Consider the following 18,693-nt stretch of genomic DNA (forward strand, 5'->3'; position numbering starts at 1 on the left):
TCTCCAGGTTTTTAAAATATTTTTTTAACCTTAGACAGAAAGGACACATCTAAGATTTTTTTGAAAATATCTTTATCTTTGCATGTGCTTTTTCCTTATTCTTATCAGGTTCGGAAAAAAACATAAAAAACAATTTTATTTTATTTTATTTTAAATCCTTGTGCAGAAATGGAAGATCATACATCGTTAAGGTATAGATCGATTTTTAAAATTTTATCACACATCCTAATTGTTCCCTACAAGTTTTCATATTTTGAACACTCTGCACAATTTTTTCATTCTCAAACTATCAAATACATCTTTCTATATATAAGTAACTAGAAAATCATTTAACCATTCATCTCCCAAACAATTCGTATCCGGTTCTTGATGATATTCACAGCAGAGAAAGCTCTTTAAACTATTGCGGTTGCTACAGATAGTATCAAAGCTAACTCTATAAGAAAATATATCATTGAATACACAATATGCTTCCTAGTCTCCACAAGCTTTATAGCAAGATCACTAATTTCACCCAATCCTAAAAGTGCACACTCAGAGCATATATCCATGAAGTAATTTTCGAGCTGATTATCTAGTGCCAAACGTTCCACTGGGGAAAATCTGGAGGATAAAAATGAGGCCAACAAATCAATTTTTCCTTATCAAATGGAGCAATTAAGCAAACGAGTCTCTTGGACTTAAGCATGCTACACAAAGAAGCAAATCAGTATTCACTTCTGGTAAAACAGTTATTCAACTCTTGAACTTGCCGATCAATCACTTGATAAAATAATTTAACTTAAAAATAATGTAAATTAGAAACTTTGTTGGTAAATCCGCAAGTGTACGGAATCCACCCGGTTTTAAATATCGAACCACAGGGATTGTGAGTGACTAAATTTAGCTTAAGCCTTGAGTATGAAGGTTTGTATTATTGAATAAGAGATATGTTGAAGTAGTACTTAGGAAAAAGGAAAATAAAAACACAATTTAGAAAAGAACATGCTTTGGGTTCTTGTTCAACTAGTCAATTCAAGTACATCATTCTAAGCACATATTCTCATGGATCTCTCCTTGATGATATAGCCTAGTTACTCACTTATTGATTCCTCACATAAGCAATTCTCTCATACTAAAAGCTAAGCCCATTTCCTTGTGTACTTAGTCATTTATATGAGGTTTTAGATCATGCAATTTCAGGCCATCAAACCCCAACCCTTCCTCTATTCCTAGTAGCAAGTATAGAAGGGGTAATCCCAAATCGGTTCCCTAATCTATAACTAACTTCCGTTCTGATTATAGAATAGTATAAAGCAAGCATGCATACAAGCTTAGATTGAAATTCAGAAAATGAGAATTCAAGGGAAGAAGAAGAACATGTGGGAAAGAACTTAAGATTATAACTCAAATATAAAAAGTCTTACAAAGAAATCCAAAGCAAAAGAAGAGAGATTAGCCATGCTTGGCTAAGAACCTGAATTACTAGCTTGGAAGCCCTCTCACACTCCCCTAGATGCTCCTCTACCTCTGAGTTTATGTAAAAATGAAAGTAGTATCCAAGATTCCAAAAGAAAATGACTAAAATCCTATTTATAGGCAAAAATCACGAGTTTGGGCTGTTCCGGGCGCTCATGCGCCAATTCAGAGTGCCTAAGCGCCAATTCCATGCTGAAACTGAGCCTTTGGAAGGTAATTGGCGCCTAGGCGCCAATTCAGAGCGCCTGAGCGCCAATTCCAGAGCGCCTGAGCGCCAATTCAGAGCGCCTAGGCGCCAATTCCAATTTCTGGAACAGGGCAATTGGCGCCTAGGCGCCAATGGAGCATGCCTAGGCGCTCAGACTCGCTGGAAAGTCCCTTGATCTTCATTTTAACTCCTCTTTATGCCTCTTTAAGCCTCCCTTCAATTCACCAAGCTTCTTGACCTTCCTTCTTCTTCTTCAGTTTCAGACCTGATTACTCTCATCAAAGCTCAAGGAAAACTATCAAGAATACCAACCATTTAATTGCACAAGGGACTCAAAACTAATGACAATTAACAAAAGACTCAAAACTATACTAAAATGCAACTAATGTCCTTATAAAACTACATAATTACTAAACTACTGCAAATGCACAAATAAAAGTAAAAATGCATGAGAATGCATGAAACACTACATGAGACACAAGAAAAAGACTCAAAACCTACAAGGAAAAACCCTAAAAACATCATATAAACCTGGGTCATCACACCACTATACTCAACGACAGCTCGCCCTCGAGCGTCACTAAGATTAGCTTGCCCTCAAGCACAAAGAATTGCTCCCAACACACATGCCAAAAGAAGGATACATTTTTAGAAAACCGGGGGATCAAGTAAATGCAGTTAGTTCCAAGAGAAAGATTCAACAATCAACTTCATGCTACTCTTAGATAAAGAAGAATTAGAGTCCATTATGAGAAGCATTTAAAACTAGCATCCTAGCATGAGACAATTGTTAAGTGCCTTGAGCACACAAGCAAGTTCATAGGTTCTAAGAATCATTCCCTCAAGAGCAACTAAAGTTGACAATGCATTATTCATTGAGACTTCAAAAGGGTTGTAATGTTGGCTATGTAAAGCACATGGTAGGTGATCCCTAAGGAAGACTAAGGTTGCACAAGATTTTGAGTGTGGTCCTTCATGAAAACCGGAGCTTAAAGCAATTGATACTTAGCAAACAAGTCTCTCAACCCCCTTTTGTTTCAGAATTTTTTTTCTTTTTTTTTTGGAACTCCACCCATTCCATGGAGTTCATTTTTTTCTTTTGACTTTTTTTTTTGGAACTCCATCCGGCCATGGAGTTCATCTTTTGAATTTTTTGAATTTTTTCTTTGGGGCAAGAGACAATTGCATTTTCTATAAACTAGCTCCATTGAGAGTTAAGAACCACAACTCCCCATTTTTCCAACCAAACAACCAGCCCATTAAACATAGATACCAAGGAAATCTCCATAAGGCTCAAAAGGGTCAACTAGGGACAAAGATGTTATAAAACAATTTCTGAAGTACAAGAAAACCTACCAGTCTCAAGAATGCAAGTCTCCTAAAGCTACACTCAAGGAGGCATAAAATGAAACACAGAACCAAGAAGTGCAAGTGAGTCAGGATCCTCCAGGGAAATTATATAGTGAAGGGTCAAAGATGGACCCTTGTGGACTCACATCAACTATATCCTCAAGATAACACTTAGAAGACCGAAGTCTCGTCCTCTCTTTCCCAAACATACAATCACTCCCCAAAAGAAAGCACAAAGTATCCACTTAAAAACATTTTCAAAACCAGCGTCATGTGAGTGAGCAAGACTTGGGAACATGTCATTTGAGTAAAGGGTAAAAAGACCAAGGCATGAAAGACTCTATAAAAACAAAATGCATGATAAAAAAGTTAAACAAAATCTATAAAAGAAAAATATGCTAAAAATGCATGGACTAAAATTCAGAGTAAGAAAAGAACCTCCTTCCAAGTGATTGAGTGCTTCCAAGTGTTCTCCTATGGTCTTTCAAATGCTGGAAAACAAGGTGCTCAAGTGCTAATTGCCACCGCTCGAGCGCCATTGTATCCTTTTTATTTCCTGAAAAAAAAAAACAGAAGAAACAAAACGTAAAACAGAAAAAAGAAACATGGGTTGTCTCCCATTCATCCCTAAGTTTGAGTCTTAGGTAGACTTTACCTCAAACTCATAACTCAAACCAAAAATCACAAATAATCCCCGGCAACGGCGCCAAAAACTTGTTGGTAAATCCGCAAGTGTACGGAATCCACCCGGTTTTAAATATCGAACCACAGGCATTGTGAGTGACTAAATTTAGCTTAAGCCTTGAGTATGAAAGTTTGTATTATTGTATAAGAGATATGTTGAAGTAGTACTTAGGAAAAAGGAAAATAAAAAGACAATTTAGAAAAGAACATGCTTTGGGTTCTTGTTCAACTAGTCAATTCAAGTATATCATTCTAAGCACATATTCTCATGGATCTCTCCTTGATGATATAGCCTAGTTACTCACTTATTGATTCCTCACATAAGCAATTCTCTCATACTAAAAGCTAAGCCCAATTCCTTGTGTACTTAGTCATTTATATGAGGTTTTAGATCATGCAATTTCAGGCCATCAAACCCCAACCCTTCCTCTATTCCTAGTAGCAAGTATAGAAGGGGTAATCCCAAATCGGTTCCCTAATCTATAACAAACTTCCATTCTGATTATAGAATAGTATAAAGCAAGCATGCATACAAGCTTAGATTGAAATTCAGAAAATGGGAATTCAAGGGAAGAAGAAGAACATGTGAGAAAGAACTTAAGATTATAACTCAAATATAAAAAGTCTTACAAAGAAATCCAAAGCAAAAGAAGAGAGATTAGCCAAGCATGGCAATGGCTAAGAACCTGAATTACAAGCTTGGAAGCCCTCTCACACTCCCCTAGATGCTCCTCTACCTCTGAGTTTATGTAAAAATGAAAGTAGTATCCAAGATTCCAAAAGAAAATGACTAAAATCCTATTTATAGGCAAAAATCACGAGTTTGGGCTGTTCCGGGCGCTCATGCGCCAATTCAGAGTGCCTAAGCGCCAATTCCATGCTGAAACTGAGCCTTTGGAAGGTAATTGGCGCCTAGGCGCCAATTCAGAGCGCCTGAGCGCCAATTCCAGAGCGCCTGAGCGCCAATTCAGAGCGCCTAGGCGCCAATTCCAATTTCTGGAACAGGGCAATTGGCGCCTAGGCGCCAATGGAGCATGCCTAGGCGCTCAGACTCGCTGGAAAGTCCCTTGATCTTCATTTTAACTCCTCTTTATGCCTCTTTAAGCCTCCCTTCAATTCACCAAGCTTCTTGACCTTCCTTCTTCTTCTTCAGTTTCAGACCTGATTACTCTCATCAAAGCTCAAGGAAAACTATCAAGAATACCAACCATTTAATTGCACAAGGGACTCAAAACTAATGACAATTAACAAAAGACTCAAAACTATACTAAAATGCAACTAATGTCCTTATAAAACTACATAATTACTAAACTACTGCAAATGCACAAATAAAAGTAAAAATGCATGAGAATGCATGAAACACTACATGAGACACAAGAAAAAGACTCAAAACCTACAAGGAAAAACCCTAAAAACATCATATAAACCTGGGTCATCACACCACTATACTCAACGACAGCTCGCCCTCGAGCGTCACTAAGATTAGCTTGCCCTCAAGCACAAAGAATTGCTCCCAACACACATGCCAAAAGAAGGATACATTTTTAGAAAACCGGGGGATCAAGTAAATGCAGTTAGTTCCAAGAGAAAGATTCAACAATCAACTTCATGCTACTCTTAGATAAAGAAGAATTAGAGTCCATTATGAGAAGCATTTAAAACTAGCATCCTAGCATGAGACAATTGTTAAGTGCCTTGAGCACACAAGCAAGTTCATAGGTTCTAAGAATCATTCCCTCAAGAGCAACTAAAGTTGACAATGCATTATTCATTGAGACTTCAAAAGGGTTGTAATGTTGGCTATGTAAAGCACATGGTAGGTGATCCCTAAGGAAGACTAAGGTTGCACAAGATTTTGAGTGTGGTCCTTCATGAAAACCGGAGCTTAAAGCAATTGATACTTAGCAAACAAGTCTCTCAACCCCCTTTTGTTTCAGAATTTTTTTTCTTTTTTTTTTGGAACTCCACCCATTCCATGGAGTTCATTTTTTTCTTTTGACTTTTTTTTTTGGAACTCCATCCGGCCATGGAGTTCATCTTTTGAATTTTTTGAATTTTTTCTTTGGGGCAAGAGACAATTGCATTTTCTATAAACTAGCTCCATTGAGAGTTAAGAACCACAACTCCCCATTTTTCCAACCAAACAACCAGCCCATTAAACATAGATACCAAGGAAATCTCCATAAGGCTCAAAAGGGTCAACTAGGGACAAAGATGTTATAAAACAATTTCTGAAGTACAAGAAAACCTACCAGTCTCAAGAATGCAAGTCTCCTAAAGCTACACTCAAGGAGGCATAAAATGAAACACAGAACCAAGAAGTGCAAGTGAGTCAGGATCCTCCAGGGAAATTATATAGTGAAGGGTCAAAGATGGACCCTTGTGGACTCACATCAACTATATCCTCAAGATAACACTTAGAAGACCGAAGTCTCGTCCTCTCTTTCCCAAACATACAATCACTCCCCAAAAGAAAGCACAAAGTATCCACTTAAAAACATTTTCAAAACCAGCGTCATGTGAGTGAGCAAGACTTGGGAACATGTCATTTGAGTAAAGGGTAAAAAGACCAAGGCATGAAAGACTCTATAAAAACAAAATGCATGATAAAAAAGTTAAACAAAATCTATAAAAGAAAAATATGCTAAAAATGCATGGACTAAAATTCAGAGTAAGAAAAGAACCTCCTTCCAAGTGATTGAGTGCTTCCAAGTGTTCTCCTATGGTCTTTCAAATGCTGGAAAACAAGGTGCTCAAGTGCTAATTGCCACCGCTCGAGCGCCATTGTATCCTTTTTATTTCCTGAAAAAAAAAAACAGAAGAAACAAAACGTAAAACAGAAAAAAGAAACATGGGTTGTCTCCCATTCATCCCTAAGTTTGAGTCTTAGGTAGACTTTACCTCAAACTCATAACTCAAACCAAAAATCACAAATAATCCCCGGCAACGGCGCCAAAAACTTGTTGGTAAATCCGCAAGTGTACGGAATCCACCCGGTTTTAAATATCGAACCACAGGGATTGTGAGTGACTAAATTTAGCTTAAGCCTTGAGTATGAAAGTTTGTATTATTGTATAAGAGATATGTTGAAGTAGTACTTAGGAAAAAGGAAAATAAAAAGACAATTTAGAAAAGAACATGCTTTGGGTTCTTGTTCAACTAGTCAATTCAAGTACATCATTCTAAGCACATATTCTCATGGATCTCTCCTTGATGATATAGCCTAGTTACTCACTTATTGATTCCTCACATAAGCAATTCTCTCATACTAAAAGCTAAGCCCAATTCCTTGTGTACTTAGTCATTTATATGAGGTTTTAGATCATGCAATTTCAGGCCATCAAACCCCAACCCTTCCTCTATTCCTAGTAGCAAGTATAGAAGGGGTAATCCCAAATCGGTTCCCTAATCTATAACAAACTTCCGTTCTGATTATAGAATAGTATAAAGCAAGCATGCATACAAGCTTAGATTGAAATTCAGAAAATGGGAATTCAAGGGAAGAAGAAGAACATGTGGGAAAGAACTTAAGATTATAACTCAAATATAAAAAGTCTTACAAAGAAATCCAAAGCAAAAGAAGAGAGATTAGCCAAGCATGGCTCTAAGAACCTGAATTACAAGCTTGGAAGCCCTCTCACACTCCCCTAGATGCTCCTCTACCTCTGAGTTTATGTAAAAATGAAAGTAGTATCCAAGATTCCAAAAGAAAATGACTAAAATCCTATTTATAGGCAAAAATCACGAGTTTGGGCTGTTCCGGGCGCTCAGGCGCCAATTCAGAGTGCCTAAGCGCCAATTCCATGCTGAAACTGAGCCTCTGGAAGGTAATTGGCGCCTAGGCGCCAATTCAGAGCGCCTGAGCGCCAATTCAGAGCGCCTAGGCGCCAATTCCAATTTCTGGAACAGGGCAATTGGCGCCTAGGCGCCAATGGAGCATGCCTAGGCGCTCAGACTCGCTGGAAAGTCCCTTGATCTTCATTTTAACTCCTCTTTATGCCTCTTTAAGCCTCCCTTCAATTCACCAAGCTTCTTGACTTTCCTTCTTCTTCAGTTTCAGACCTGATTACTCTCATCAAAGCTCAAGGAAAACTATCAAGAATACCAACCATTTAATTGCACAAGGGACTCAAAACTAATGACAATTAACAAAAGACTCAAAACTATACTAAAATGCAACTAATGTCCTTATAAAACTACTGCAAATGCACAAATAAAAGTAAAAATGCATGAGAATGCATGAAACACTACATGAGACACAAGAAAAAGACTCAAAACCTACAAGGAAAAACCCTAAAAACATCATATAAACCTGGGTCATCAAACTTTCTCCAAGTTGCGCCTTGATCTTCCTTGTGTTTTGCCTTTAAACAATGTGAGACTATGGTATGTGGGGGAGGTTTTTACCTGATGGGGGCAACAAAAATACACTCTTAATACTCAATTTCTTTTCTAATGTTTTTTCATAAATCAATAGGAGCATCTGACCCCATAGCCCATAACGTGCATCCGTCTAAGTCTATGTGTCCACTTAACGCCAAGGTCTTAGTAATCATGATGTGGTACAAGAATCGAATCGCGACGAGCGTGGGCTACGAGCTTCTTAAAAGAGGTTCACCGTCAGCATGGATGATCAATGATGCTATGGAAACGAGGGGTTTGCCTATGTATTGCTTTCAGATAGAGAGTCGATCAACTTAGTGTTTTACTTTCGCTTGAGTCTTGTATTTTTTATTAAAGTCTCTTGTGCCGTTTCCCTGCATGGTGACATAGGCAACATTTTACTTCGAATTACTTGGTGTGGTTTTCGAATATTGGGCTTTAATTGTGTTTTTTTTCTAAACAATTTTTTATTTAATAAGTTTTCATTAATGACTATTAAATATATTTTGTGAAAATTTATAGTCGGTTTTTGGCTACTAGTGACCATCGACAAATCGGGACGTTACATGGCTCCCCTCCCTGCTGTGTTGCAGCAACAACTTCTTCTTCTCTCTAGCCCTTTGATTACCAACAAAGAAGATGGATGGTCTTGGAGGGGAATCGCAATAGATACATATACTACCCTTTGTGCTTATGGTTGGGCTCTCCATGATAAGTATGGAACCACAACAGACCCTACCTTTATGCAACTTTGGCATCTCAAAATTCTAAAGAAATGAGCTTCTCCTATGGCTTCTTCTTCATGACTCTGTTTCGACTAATGCTCTAATACATGCTAGGGGTTTATCTATCTCTCTCTTATAGATGTGCTTATTGCTCAAACCAAGCTGAATATGCAACACATTTTCTTTGTGATTGTATTCAGATGCAAGAAATTCGGATAAGGTCTAGGGTGCCTTCGGATGTCGTGTTCTTCTACTATAGCTCATGACTCACGAGCTTGAGATGGTTTCCTCATCCATGAATCATCGCAGGTATGCGATCATTCTTTGGTGGCTTTGGCGATGGTGCAACAACGCCATCTTTGATGATACATCATAGATGGTGGAGTTTGTGCTGCAACAGGTAGCACTAATGGTTGAGGATTTTGATGAATTTTTTATCACCCTTATTTCCATCACAGCATCGTCTCGTTCCAACATCCTTTGGGCTTGTCCAAGTGTTTCTCAAATTACGCTCAATACTGATGGAAGCTTCAATTGTCATAAGCAACAGATTGGATACGGTAGCCTTATTCGCAACACTTATGCAAATTGGTTGAGTGGCTTTTCGAGTTCCTTTGCGAGGTCTTGTGGTCTTTCTACTTAAATTTTGGTCATCAAGCATGACCTTCTTTTAGCTTGGGAATTGAGTTATCAATATGTCGTTTGTGAGAGAAACTCGTTGAATGCTATTAGGATGTTGGATTCGCCTCCCTCTTTATCTCATTTCAGTGCTTTGTTGATGAAGATTGATTATGTTTCCACTCGTCTGTGGCGTGTATCCTTCTAGCATGTTCGATGTGAGGCTAGCATGTGTGTTGATAAGCTTGCTTTGTTGGGTTTGCGCTTTCAGTTTGTTCTTTGAAACTAGTCCTTGCCTCCTGCAGAGTTGACTCCTATTCTTGCCTCCTAGCTATTTTTAACTAAATAAGAAAGACTTTATCATTTTTACTTTTTTATAAGCTAGATTTCATTGAACATAAAATGCAAGACATATTTCAACCCAATACAAAATAAGAAAAAAAGTGCTTAGAACCTAGAGCATATATCAGAAACAACAAAAACTATAAGCCCAACAACATAAGCTAAAAGTTTGCACCCCACCCAACCATATCTAGGCTAGATACAACAACCCCATATCGCGAGGATTCTTATTGTGAGTGGTCATATTTCCTATTCATCGAGTAAAGCATCTTCACGGAGAATTCAATTTCACCGGGTCCATTCTTTGGATATCAGTTCAAAGGGAGCGTCGAAGAAAGTTAAGTAGCTCCTACCTACAGGAGCATCTTCCCTTTTTTCGGGGGATCCCGGTGCCACGAAATGATTGAGAACTACGACGGTGTCGAAATGAATTTGGTTCTTTCTATTCAATAAGTATTGCATGACCGAATAATTCAAGGAGGGAACTGGGAGGGACGGAATCCTAGCTAATAGTGCTTATCCTTCCCCTCCTCTTCTATTTCCGATTCAATAGTACCTCAACTTGAAAGGATCGGATGTAGGATCAAGGTTGGTAGGCATCAATAAATTATATTATTATACCCACTTACTTCTGTAAAAGCTTCTTACCCCTGAAAATGCGTTGAAAGAAAGCGATCTATCGCATTTATACCACCTGATTCATCAACCCGAACTGAGAAGAATGACTTACTCAAAAGTCAAGTGACCTTTCTTCTTCCATTGAAGGACCAACACTATATGTTTTTCAGGTTGTTCTGGCTAGAATGCTTTCGAGGAGTTGAAGGCAGCTGTGACACATGAGCCTGTTCTAGTCTTGCCAGACTTTGAGTAGGTGCTCGAAGCTCTGCTCCCAAAATGCAGAGAGACTTTTGAGGGCAGATCCGGGTTGGTCTGGAAAGTCATGGCCGTCAAGCTACTACGATATCTATTTCATTAGGAATTGATGACCTTTTAACAATACCTTCTAAGGGCTGAGTTTACAGCTGAACAAGTCACTTCCCTCTTTGCTTCAAAACAGAGAAGAGGGATGGTAGCTCAATTGGTGAGCTAAGGAAAATGAAGGGATGGTAGCTCAATTGGTGAGTTAAGAAAAATGAAGAGATTTGCAGGGTGAAGGGTCAGAGTTTAAACCTTGACGAATGAACTAATTTACTAACAATTAACAACTAATATTTGCCTATAAAAATACAACACAACACAAAGCCATCAAGTCAATAAACGGATATAACTCCTCACAGCCGCACCTCAAGATAAGTCCCAAAAGTCCTAAGCCAGCCCCATGAACATATCAGATATTTAAGCTACTGATAAATGGTCTTGGGTTCTCAATCCACTCGAAGATGGATGACGAAAAGGAAGAACCCAACCCTAATCCTGAATTTCAACTAATTACTTTGTCCGTATCCCTTAGACTCAAAGCAAGTTAAGCAACTAACATTTCCCTCCATTAGTGCACACCTAACGTTGTGTCTCTTCTCCCCCTAATCTTACTAACCTTCCTACGAATTTAGTTCAATCGAGGTTCTTCTTCCCTCAACCGAAGGTGTAAGATCAAGATTTGGTCATGTGGTACAACTCTATGTTTTGATGATAACAAGTATTTATTTGTGGATGAACAACTATGATACTCTAATGTTTGTCTTGAGTGTTTTGACAAACAGGTTCTGATTCTGACCCCAGAAGATATATTCATCAGAGGATCTGAAGATCAGAGGATCTCAAGATCAGAGGATCAGAAGATCTGAGGATCAGAAGATCTGAAGACCAGAAGCTCTGAGGGACCAGAGGCTCTGAAGGTCCAGAAGCTCTGAAGGTCCAGAAGCAGAAGTTACGAAGGTCAGAGGATCCAAGCTTCCCTCTGACTCTGATCACCAAGCTTCACAAGTTCCAACATGAAGCATCGTCAGATCAGAAGTCATTGGTTAAAGGCAAATGTCTCTATCAAGAAGTACAAGAGCAGTGTACTATTCTGAAAAGCCTACCTACCAAGGTTCAGCCACAGCAGGTTCTGGAAGTTCCAGAAATGCCCTCCAACGGTCATATTCTCTCAACAGAAATATCCTTTGCACCTTGGACTATTTAAGGTTGAAGAAAAGAAGAAAGAAACAAGAGAGAGAGATCAAGAGCTGCAATACAAGAAAAGATTCAAGCCTCTACTTTCTTCATCTGTTCTTATTTAGTTTACACTCAGCTTATTGAGAAGCAAACCTTTGTAAACACCAACCTCAAACAGTTGTTTGATTTTCCTTAAGGGACCGGGTAGGTCAATATCCTTAAGAAGACTAGGATCTGTGTATCTTAGTGGTGATTCCTTTAGGAGATCAAGGTTGATCGGATCCTAGAGAAGACTAAGAGAGTGAATCTTAGTGTGAGCTAAGTCAGTGTATTGTTAGTCACTTGTAGGTTTCAAGTGCAGTTGTAACAATTATCTGATTAGTGGATTGCCTTCATTCTAAGAAGGAAGAAATCACCTTAACGGGTGGACTGGATTAGCTTGAGGGATTTATCAAGTGAACCAGGATAAAATACTTGTGTGCTTCTCTCTTCTCTCTATCTTTATCCGCTGCACCATCTATCTCAGAGAAACCGAAAAGATTTACTTTAAATCTTAAAGGGAAAGTTTTTATATTCAAAACTCTATTCAACCCTCCCTTCTAGTCGTTTTTCACACCTTCAGAAGGAATTGTCTACTTCATTATCTACTATATAGTTATATACTACATTTTTTAGAACTTTCCCAGATTATGTTGGTGCGAATTATCGATTCAATATCATATTTTTATAAAGATTCTATATATATATAGTTATTAATTGCAGTAATATTTTACTTAATGAAAATTAATATGTAATCAACCTTATATATGTGTTTGAGATTCACATGTCTTACTTACCCTTCAATTAAAATAGTGCTAACTTAGGTTGGCCATTGACCATAAGTTTTGAGTTTAATTCTCACATTCCTGTAGGTTGAGGTTTAATTTTTGCGTTCACTAAAATATCAGTTGGTGAGCAATCCTGCTTAAAAAGAAGATTTCATGATGATGCTTTTATATATGAGTGAGTCTCTACTGATCTTCCCAGCATATTATTGACGCTCGGCTCAGTAGTTTGAAGGTATTTTTTCTTTGTTATACAATTTCTATAAAAAAAGAAAATTGAAATTAAAATATAGTGTAGGATAAATATTGCCACTTAATCTGAAATTCTATCAAGTCTTGCATGCATTTGCATTTCAGTAATGAATATAAAACACTAAAATTATATATGAAGAGATGAGAGAAAAATAATTAATATAATATATGATACGATGTAATCGAGAAAAATAACAATAATCTCATAACAATGTATGCACTATCAAATATCAATGGTACACTAATCAGAACTGTTTGCATTCAATCATAGGAATTCAATATCTCACTCTAAATTGCCCTTTCACAAATTTGGTAAACTGAACTGAAATTAGGAACATCTGGCCAACTATTACACGTCTTGACAGTTGACACAGTACCTCACCAACCCCATACCAATTTCATTAGCCATGTGCAGTTTTCAACTGCAACCCAAGGACCCACACCTTTCGACCAACCTTTCACCTACACCCCCACTCACGATCCCTATTTACAAAAATAAGAAAAAGAAATGAAACTGTGTAAGAGAAACTATGAATTTGAGGATCAATGATTAAGGATTCCAGACTTTTTAATGAATGTTAAGCTTTCAACCACCGCATTAAAAAAATAAAATAAAAATGATCTTATTTGTTTTGCAAATAATCTTTGTGTTGAAAAGCATCAACAGTTCAAAACTGCGTGGGTCGTGATTCTGGTGCAAATAAGTAATTAGTTGAAGACAATTAGACAAGGTTTGGCATGATGTGAAGTTAATCTAAAATTGAATTAATTTCTCTTCTTTAAATATATTTTTTGTTAGTCAATTTATAGAAATCTGAAATTATAGGGCCGCATAATGAATCAAAATTTCCCACGTTTTGTACTTTGTAATTCAAAATATCCCAAAATAATGTCAACCCTTATAAGCCGATAAAATGATAGAAATAAAGAGTTGATTTAGCAATAAGTAGGTTGAGGATTTTAGAACGCCATAAATTTATGTTAGGAAATAACAAGGGCAAAAACCCTCATAAACATATTTTTTTTCCACTTCACATTTAACTATTAAAGTATGGGGTTATCTAAATAACTCATGATAGAAATTGGGTTAAATCACACATTGCATAGGTGTGCCAATCATGTTGTAACATGTGTCCACATATTATCCACCTCACTTTTTATTTTACATTTGCGTAATATTTATTTTATTAAATAATTTAATTGCACACTAACCCTACCAATTTAGATAATAGCATAGGAGTCCCTCTGAGAAAAAAAACTGAATCCCCAATTCCCCTTTCTTTCCCTGCGTACTTCTCTTCTTCTCTTCAAGAAGAAGAATAACAAACGGTATAAATTAGGACAATCAATATTCTTAGTTTCCGCTCCAGTTAAGTATGCAAATTGAAATTTTGGGATTGTTATTTGTAGCTGTTCACTGGTATCCGTGGACAGGTGCCTTTTGGAACCCTATAAAACGGAAATCTTTAATATACACAAGTAAAAACTTGTGTACATTTGCACAAGTACCTTTTTACCTTGGATAGGAGGTTTCCAGGTAAAAAGGTCTTTTTGAATAATTCAAAAATAGATATTATTAGTGAATGATTAGGATATTAGTTAGTAAGTAAATAACATGAATTAAAGTTAAGTGGATTAGGGTAAAATCACCAATATCTTCATCATCACCAGACCCTTCTTCCTCTTCATCATCAGACCCTTACTTTGTTCCTCACAACCTCTCTCAAATCTGAAATGGGTTAAGCAAATCAATTTCAACCAAACCATCATGGGTTTGTTCCACACCTCCTTCTCCTTGTTGTGCCTCCACAAAGCCATGGTCATCGCCGCTAGATCTTCTTTTGGATCTCTGTCGCGCCGTCCTTCACTGGCGCCTCAAGTCCGTCTCATCACCTCCACCTCCGCCGCGAGGTTCCAAATCTGCTGGTGATGGTGACCGACCAAAGCAAACTTTTATTGTCCAGTCATAACATGAAAACAGGAAGCAGAAGAGAATAGAAAAAAAAGTCAAAAACCCAGATTAAAAATCAAAACTTGATGAAATGGGGTTCAGATCTGGAACGAAGGAGTTGGAGGAAGAGGTAAAAGATTTCATGAATGAAAGCTAGTGAACAAAACTATGAAATCCGAGTTTGCTTCTCCCTTCTCTCTTCTTTTTAATCATCATTTCGTCCCTCTCTGATGCTAGTTAATTTTATGTTCTGCTCTTCTCCTCCTGCTACTTAGCTGAAAATTATCTGCAGAAGATTATGTCAAAGTTCTTGCTTCTGGGTTTCAATATTCTTTGTTATTGAGATGAAAATGATAAAGAAGATGATGAGAGGAAGAAAATTAGATTTGTTTGTATTTTATTGGGGATTAGGGATTTCAGTAAGAGAAAGTATTAATGGAGTTTTGATTCTGGGTTATTTCAGATTCAAGAAGAGAAGCTGCTGAAATTGAGGGAGAAGATGAAGAGGAGAGATTATAGGATAATTAGATTAAAAGTAAAAAAGTTTGAAAAGGTTTGAATCGGGTTTGGGGTAAAGAAATAATCAAGTTTTTACCATATCCACTTAACTTAATTCATGTTATTTACTCACTAGCTAATATCCTAATCATTCACTAATAATTATCTATTTTTGAATTAATTAAAAATACCCTTTTACCTGGAAACCTCCCATCACAGGTAAAAAGGTACTTGTGCAAATGTACACAAGTTTTTACTTGTGTATATTAAAGGCCTCCCTATAAAACGTTTGTTCAATGTTCTTTATCTTTCTGTTGTTTTTTATTATTAATCTAGATGTCATGCCTAAGCCTTGGATTTTGTAGTATCAACACAGACTGAACTAATGATCTCTCTTCTTGAGGAGAAGAAAAGAACACATACAAAGAAAGGGGATTAGGGATTTTTTTTTAAGAAAATGTATGCTATAATCTAAATTGATAGGGTTATTCTGCAATTGAATTAATTAATAAAATAAATATTGTGAAAATGTAAAATAAAAAGTGAGGTGGATAATATATGGACACATGTTACAATATGATTGGAACAACTAAGCAATGGGTGAGTTAGCCCAATTTTTATCATGGGTTATTTAGACAACCCTTAAAGTATGTGTGAAATTTTTAGGCCTACGTATCATTATTGGGTTTGTTTAAATTTTTAACTCAAACTATTACTAGGATATTTACATAACTCCATCGTTATTCTTGTCAAATTCATTTAGATGATGTCATGGTTTTAACTTATTTTCTCTAAATACTGACAACCCCTTGTCAAAAATCATTAAGATGAAGTCATGTTCTTACTTACTTTCCATAAATACAGAAAATCATTGCCCAATATTTTCCACAAATGTCAAGCGGCGTAAGTCTGAAATCAAAGAAAATAAAATAAGGAAAAATACAAAAAGAATTTTCCTCACCAACCGCGGACCGGATTGCCGCCGGTTCTACCAAACATCCTGCCTTTTTTCGTGAACCGTACCGGTTCAAACCGGTCTTTTCCTTGGTTATATTAACCCTCATCCTTCATCATCCCTTTCAACAAGCACCACCACCTAACTCTTCAACTTAGAGCAGAAAAAGAAAGAAAGCAAAACGATTCAAGGATTATAGCAATGGCAACCAACGAGGATCAGAAGCAAACTGAAGCTGGAAGACACCAAGAGGTTGGTCACAAGAGCCTTCTGCAGAGTGATGCACTCTACCAGGTATATAATTAAACCCAATTTTTTCAGGTCTTGTATATGTTTTTGTGTGTGAATTTCTGGGTTCTTAGAAGAAACATTTGTAAAATTGTTTATGATTTTCATATTTCAGTATATTCTGGAGACCAGTGTGTACCCAAGAGAACATGAAGCCATGAAGGAGCTAAGAGACTTGACAGCAAAGCACCCATGGTATTATAACTAATCATTAGCAATTTTGATTCTAATTTACAATTCATGTTTATTTTTGGTATGAAAATGAGGTTCATTGATTAAATTGAATAAAAAAAACAGGAACATCATGACAACCTCTGCAGATGAAGGGCAATTCTTGAACATGCTCCTTAAGCTTATCAATGCCAAGAACACCATGGAAATTGGTGTCTACACTGGTTATTCTCTTCTTGCCACTGCTCTTGCTATTCCTGATGATGGAAAGGTAGGTGTCAAAAGCAGAGTTTAGCAGTTAGCACCACCCTTAACAATTTTAATCCATTTTTCTTTAATTAACAAAACCATTTTCTTTGCAGTACAGAACAGTTAATTAATAATAACAATGAAACAATGTACTTTGGATTTGGATGGAGAGATCAAAATTCTCTGTTTTTCCTATTTTTGAGTATTGGGAATGAAAGTTTAAATCAACCAAAGTCAACAATTTAATATCACATGTCAAACACAAAGGACATGGAAATTGAGTTTCTGATTGTACTTTGTCACAGATCTTGGCTATGGATGTTAACAAGGAGAACTACGAATTGGGTTTGCCTGTGATTAAGAAAGCTGGTGTTGCTCACAAAATTGATTTCAGAGAAGGCCCTGCTCTCCCTGTTCTTGATGAAATGGTTAAAGATGTAAGCATTTCTTCACCCTTGAATTTCCCTATACCATTTGAATCATTTAGGCCCCTTTGCTTACCAATAAAAAAATAGGATTAAATAAGTTCTTACTCCCTGTAAATAGAGGTGAATTGAACCCAACAGAACAAACTACTCCCTTCTATAAAGGATATTGCAAGAATTTAAAAGAAGATTGGCTAGAGTAATTTTACTCATTTCATTAATGTTGACAACTTAATTTCTTTAGAGATATAAATCTAATTTATATTTAATCAAAAAAGTATAAAAACTAGAAAATCACACGTCTTCTAACATAGTACCACACACGTTTTCTTCCCAAAAAATAAACCTAACCACACTGAATAAAAGTTGGTGGTGACTGATGACCAAAACTAATTGAGTAATTGTGTGTGGTACCAAATTCAGGAGAAGAATCATGGGTCCTACGATTTCATTTTTGTGGATGCTGACAAAGACAATTACCTCAACTACCACAAGAGACTCATCGAGCTAGTGAAGGTGGGTGGTGTGATCGGGTACGACAACACCCTATGGAACGGCTCTGTGGTCGCACCCCCTGATGCTCCATTGAGGAAGTATGTGAGGTACTACAGAGACTTTGTGTTGGAGCTCAACAAGGCTTTGGCTGTGGACCCCAGGATTGAGATCTGCATGCTTCCGGTTGGTGATGGAATCACTATCTGCCGTCGGATCAAGTGATTATTTTGCCTTGTTTGGAGGACAATCATGATGAAGAAAAACCAATGCCATGATTGATCATTATTGTGAGGGACCAAATGCATTTAAAAGTCATCAAAGTCTTTCCTTTTACTCTTCTGCAAAATATATTTGTGTTTGTAATGTTCTATTGATTAATAAAATTCTATATACTTGTGTTGCCTTCTCAGATTTAGAAGTTTTTCTTATATGAGCACTTTAATTGAAGATATGATCAATAAAATATACTTCTAATCTATTAAAATAATTAAAAAGACTTAAAAGTTTGTATTAAGTTTTGTTTTGCATGGCCCAAATGGGTACAAAGCATAATATCGTCCTGGACGCCCAAAGGTTTCATATTTAAGTAAACATCATGGTGGTCAAGTTGGGACGACTAAATGAGATTCATCTCGTACAACAAATAGTCAAGCAAAACAAAGTCGACTCATTAATGAAACAATTGCAAGGTCATCTCGATAGTCTTTCACAAAGGCGTCATTA

At 36.9% G+C, this 18,693-nt stretch overlaps 1 protein-coding gene across 1 annotated transcript; it reads left to right on the forward strand.

Annotated features, from left to right (window-relative positions):
• Positions 1–16,452: 16,452 nt before the first annotated feature.
• Positions 16,453–18,379, forward strand: LOC130713745 (caffeoyl-CoA O-methyltransferase). Its single transcript, XM_057563538.1, has 5 exons — positions 16,453–16,636; positions 16,746–16,825; positions 16,928–17,072; positions 17,356–17,487; positions 17,899–18,379. Exons 1-5 carry the CDS (start codon positions 16,544–16,546, stop codon positions 18,190–18,192), a joined length of 744 nt encoding a protein of 247 aa, XP_057419521.1. The 5' UTR covers positions 16,453–16,543; the 3' UTR covers positions 18,193–18,379.
• Positions 18,380–18,693: the final 314 nt, after the last annotated feature.

This window comes from Lotus japonicus, chromosome 4, assembly GCF_012489685.1.
Source record: "Lotus japonicus ecotype B-129 chromosome 4, LjGifu_v1.2".
NCBI lineage: Eukaryota > Viridiplantae > Streptophyta > Magnoliopsida > Fabales > Fabaceae > Lotus > Lotus japonicus.

Excerpts from the sequence above, each read along its gene's own strand:
- LOC130713745 (XM_057563538.1), top strand. The coding sequence starts at position 16,544 with ATGGCAACCAACGAGGATCAGAAGCAAACTGAAGCTGGAAGACACCAA. Across the intron at positions 16,637-16,745 it reads AGAGTGATGCACTCTACCAG|TATATTCTGGAGACCAGTGT; the intron begins GTATATAATTAA and ends TTCATATTTCAG. Across the intron at positions 17,488-17,898 it reads TTGATGAAATGGTTAAAGAT|GAGAAGAATCATGGGTCCTA; the intron begins GTAAGCATTTCT and ends TACCAAATTCAG.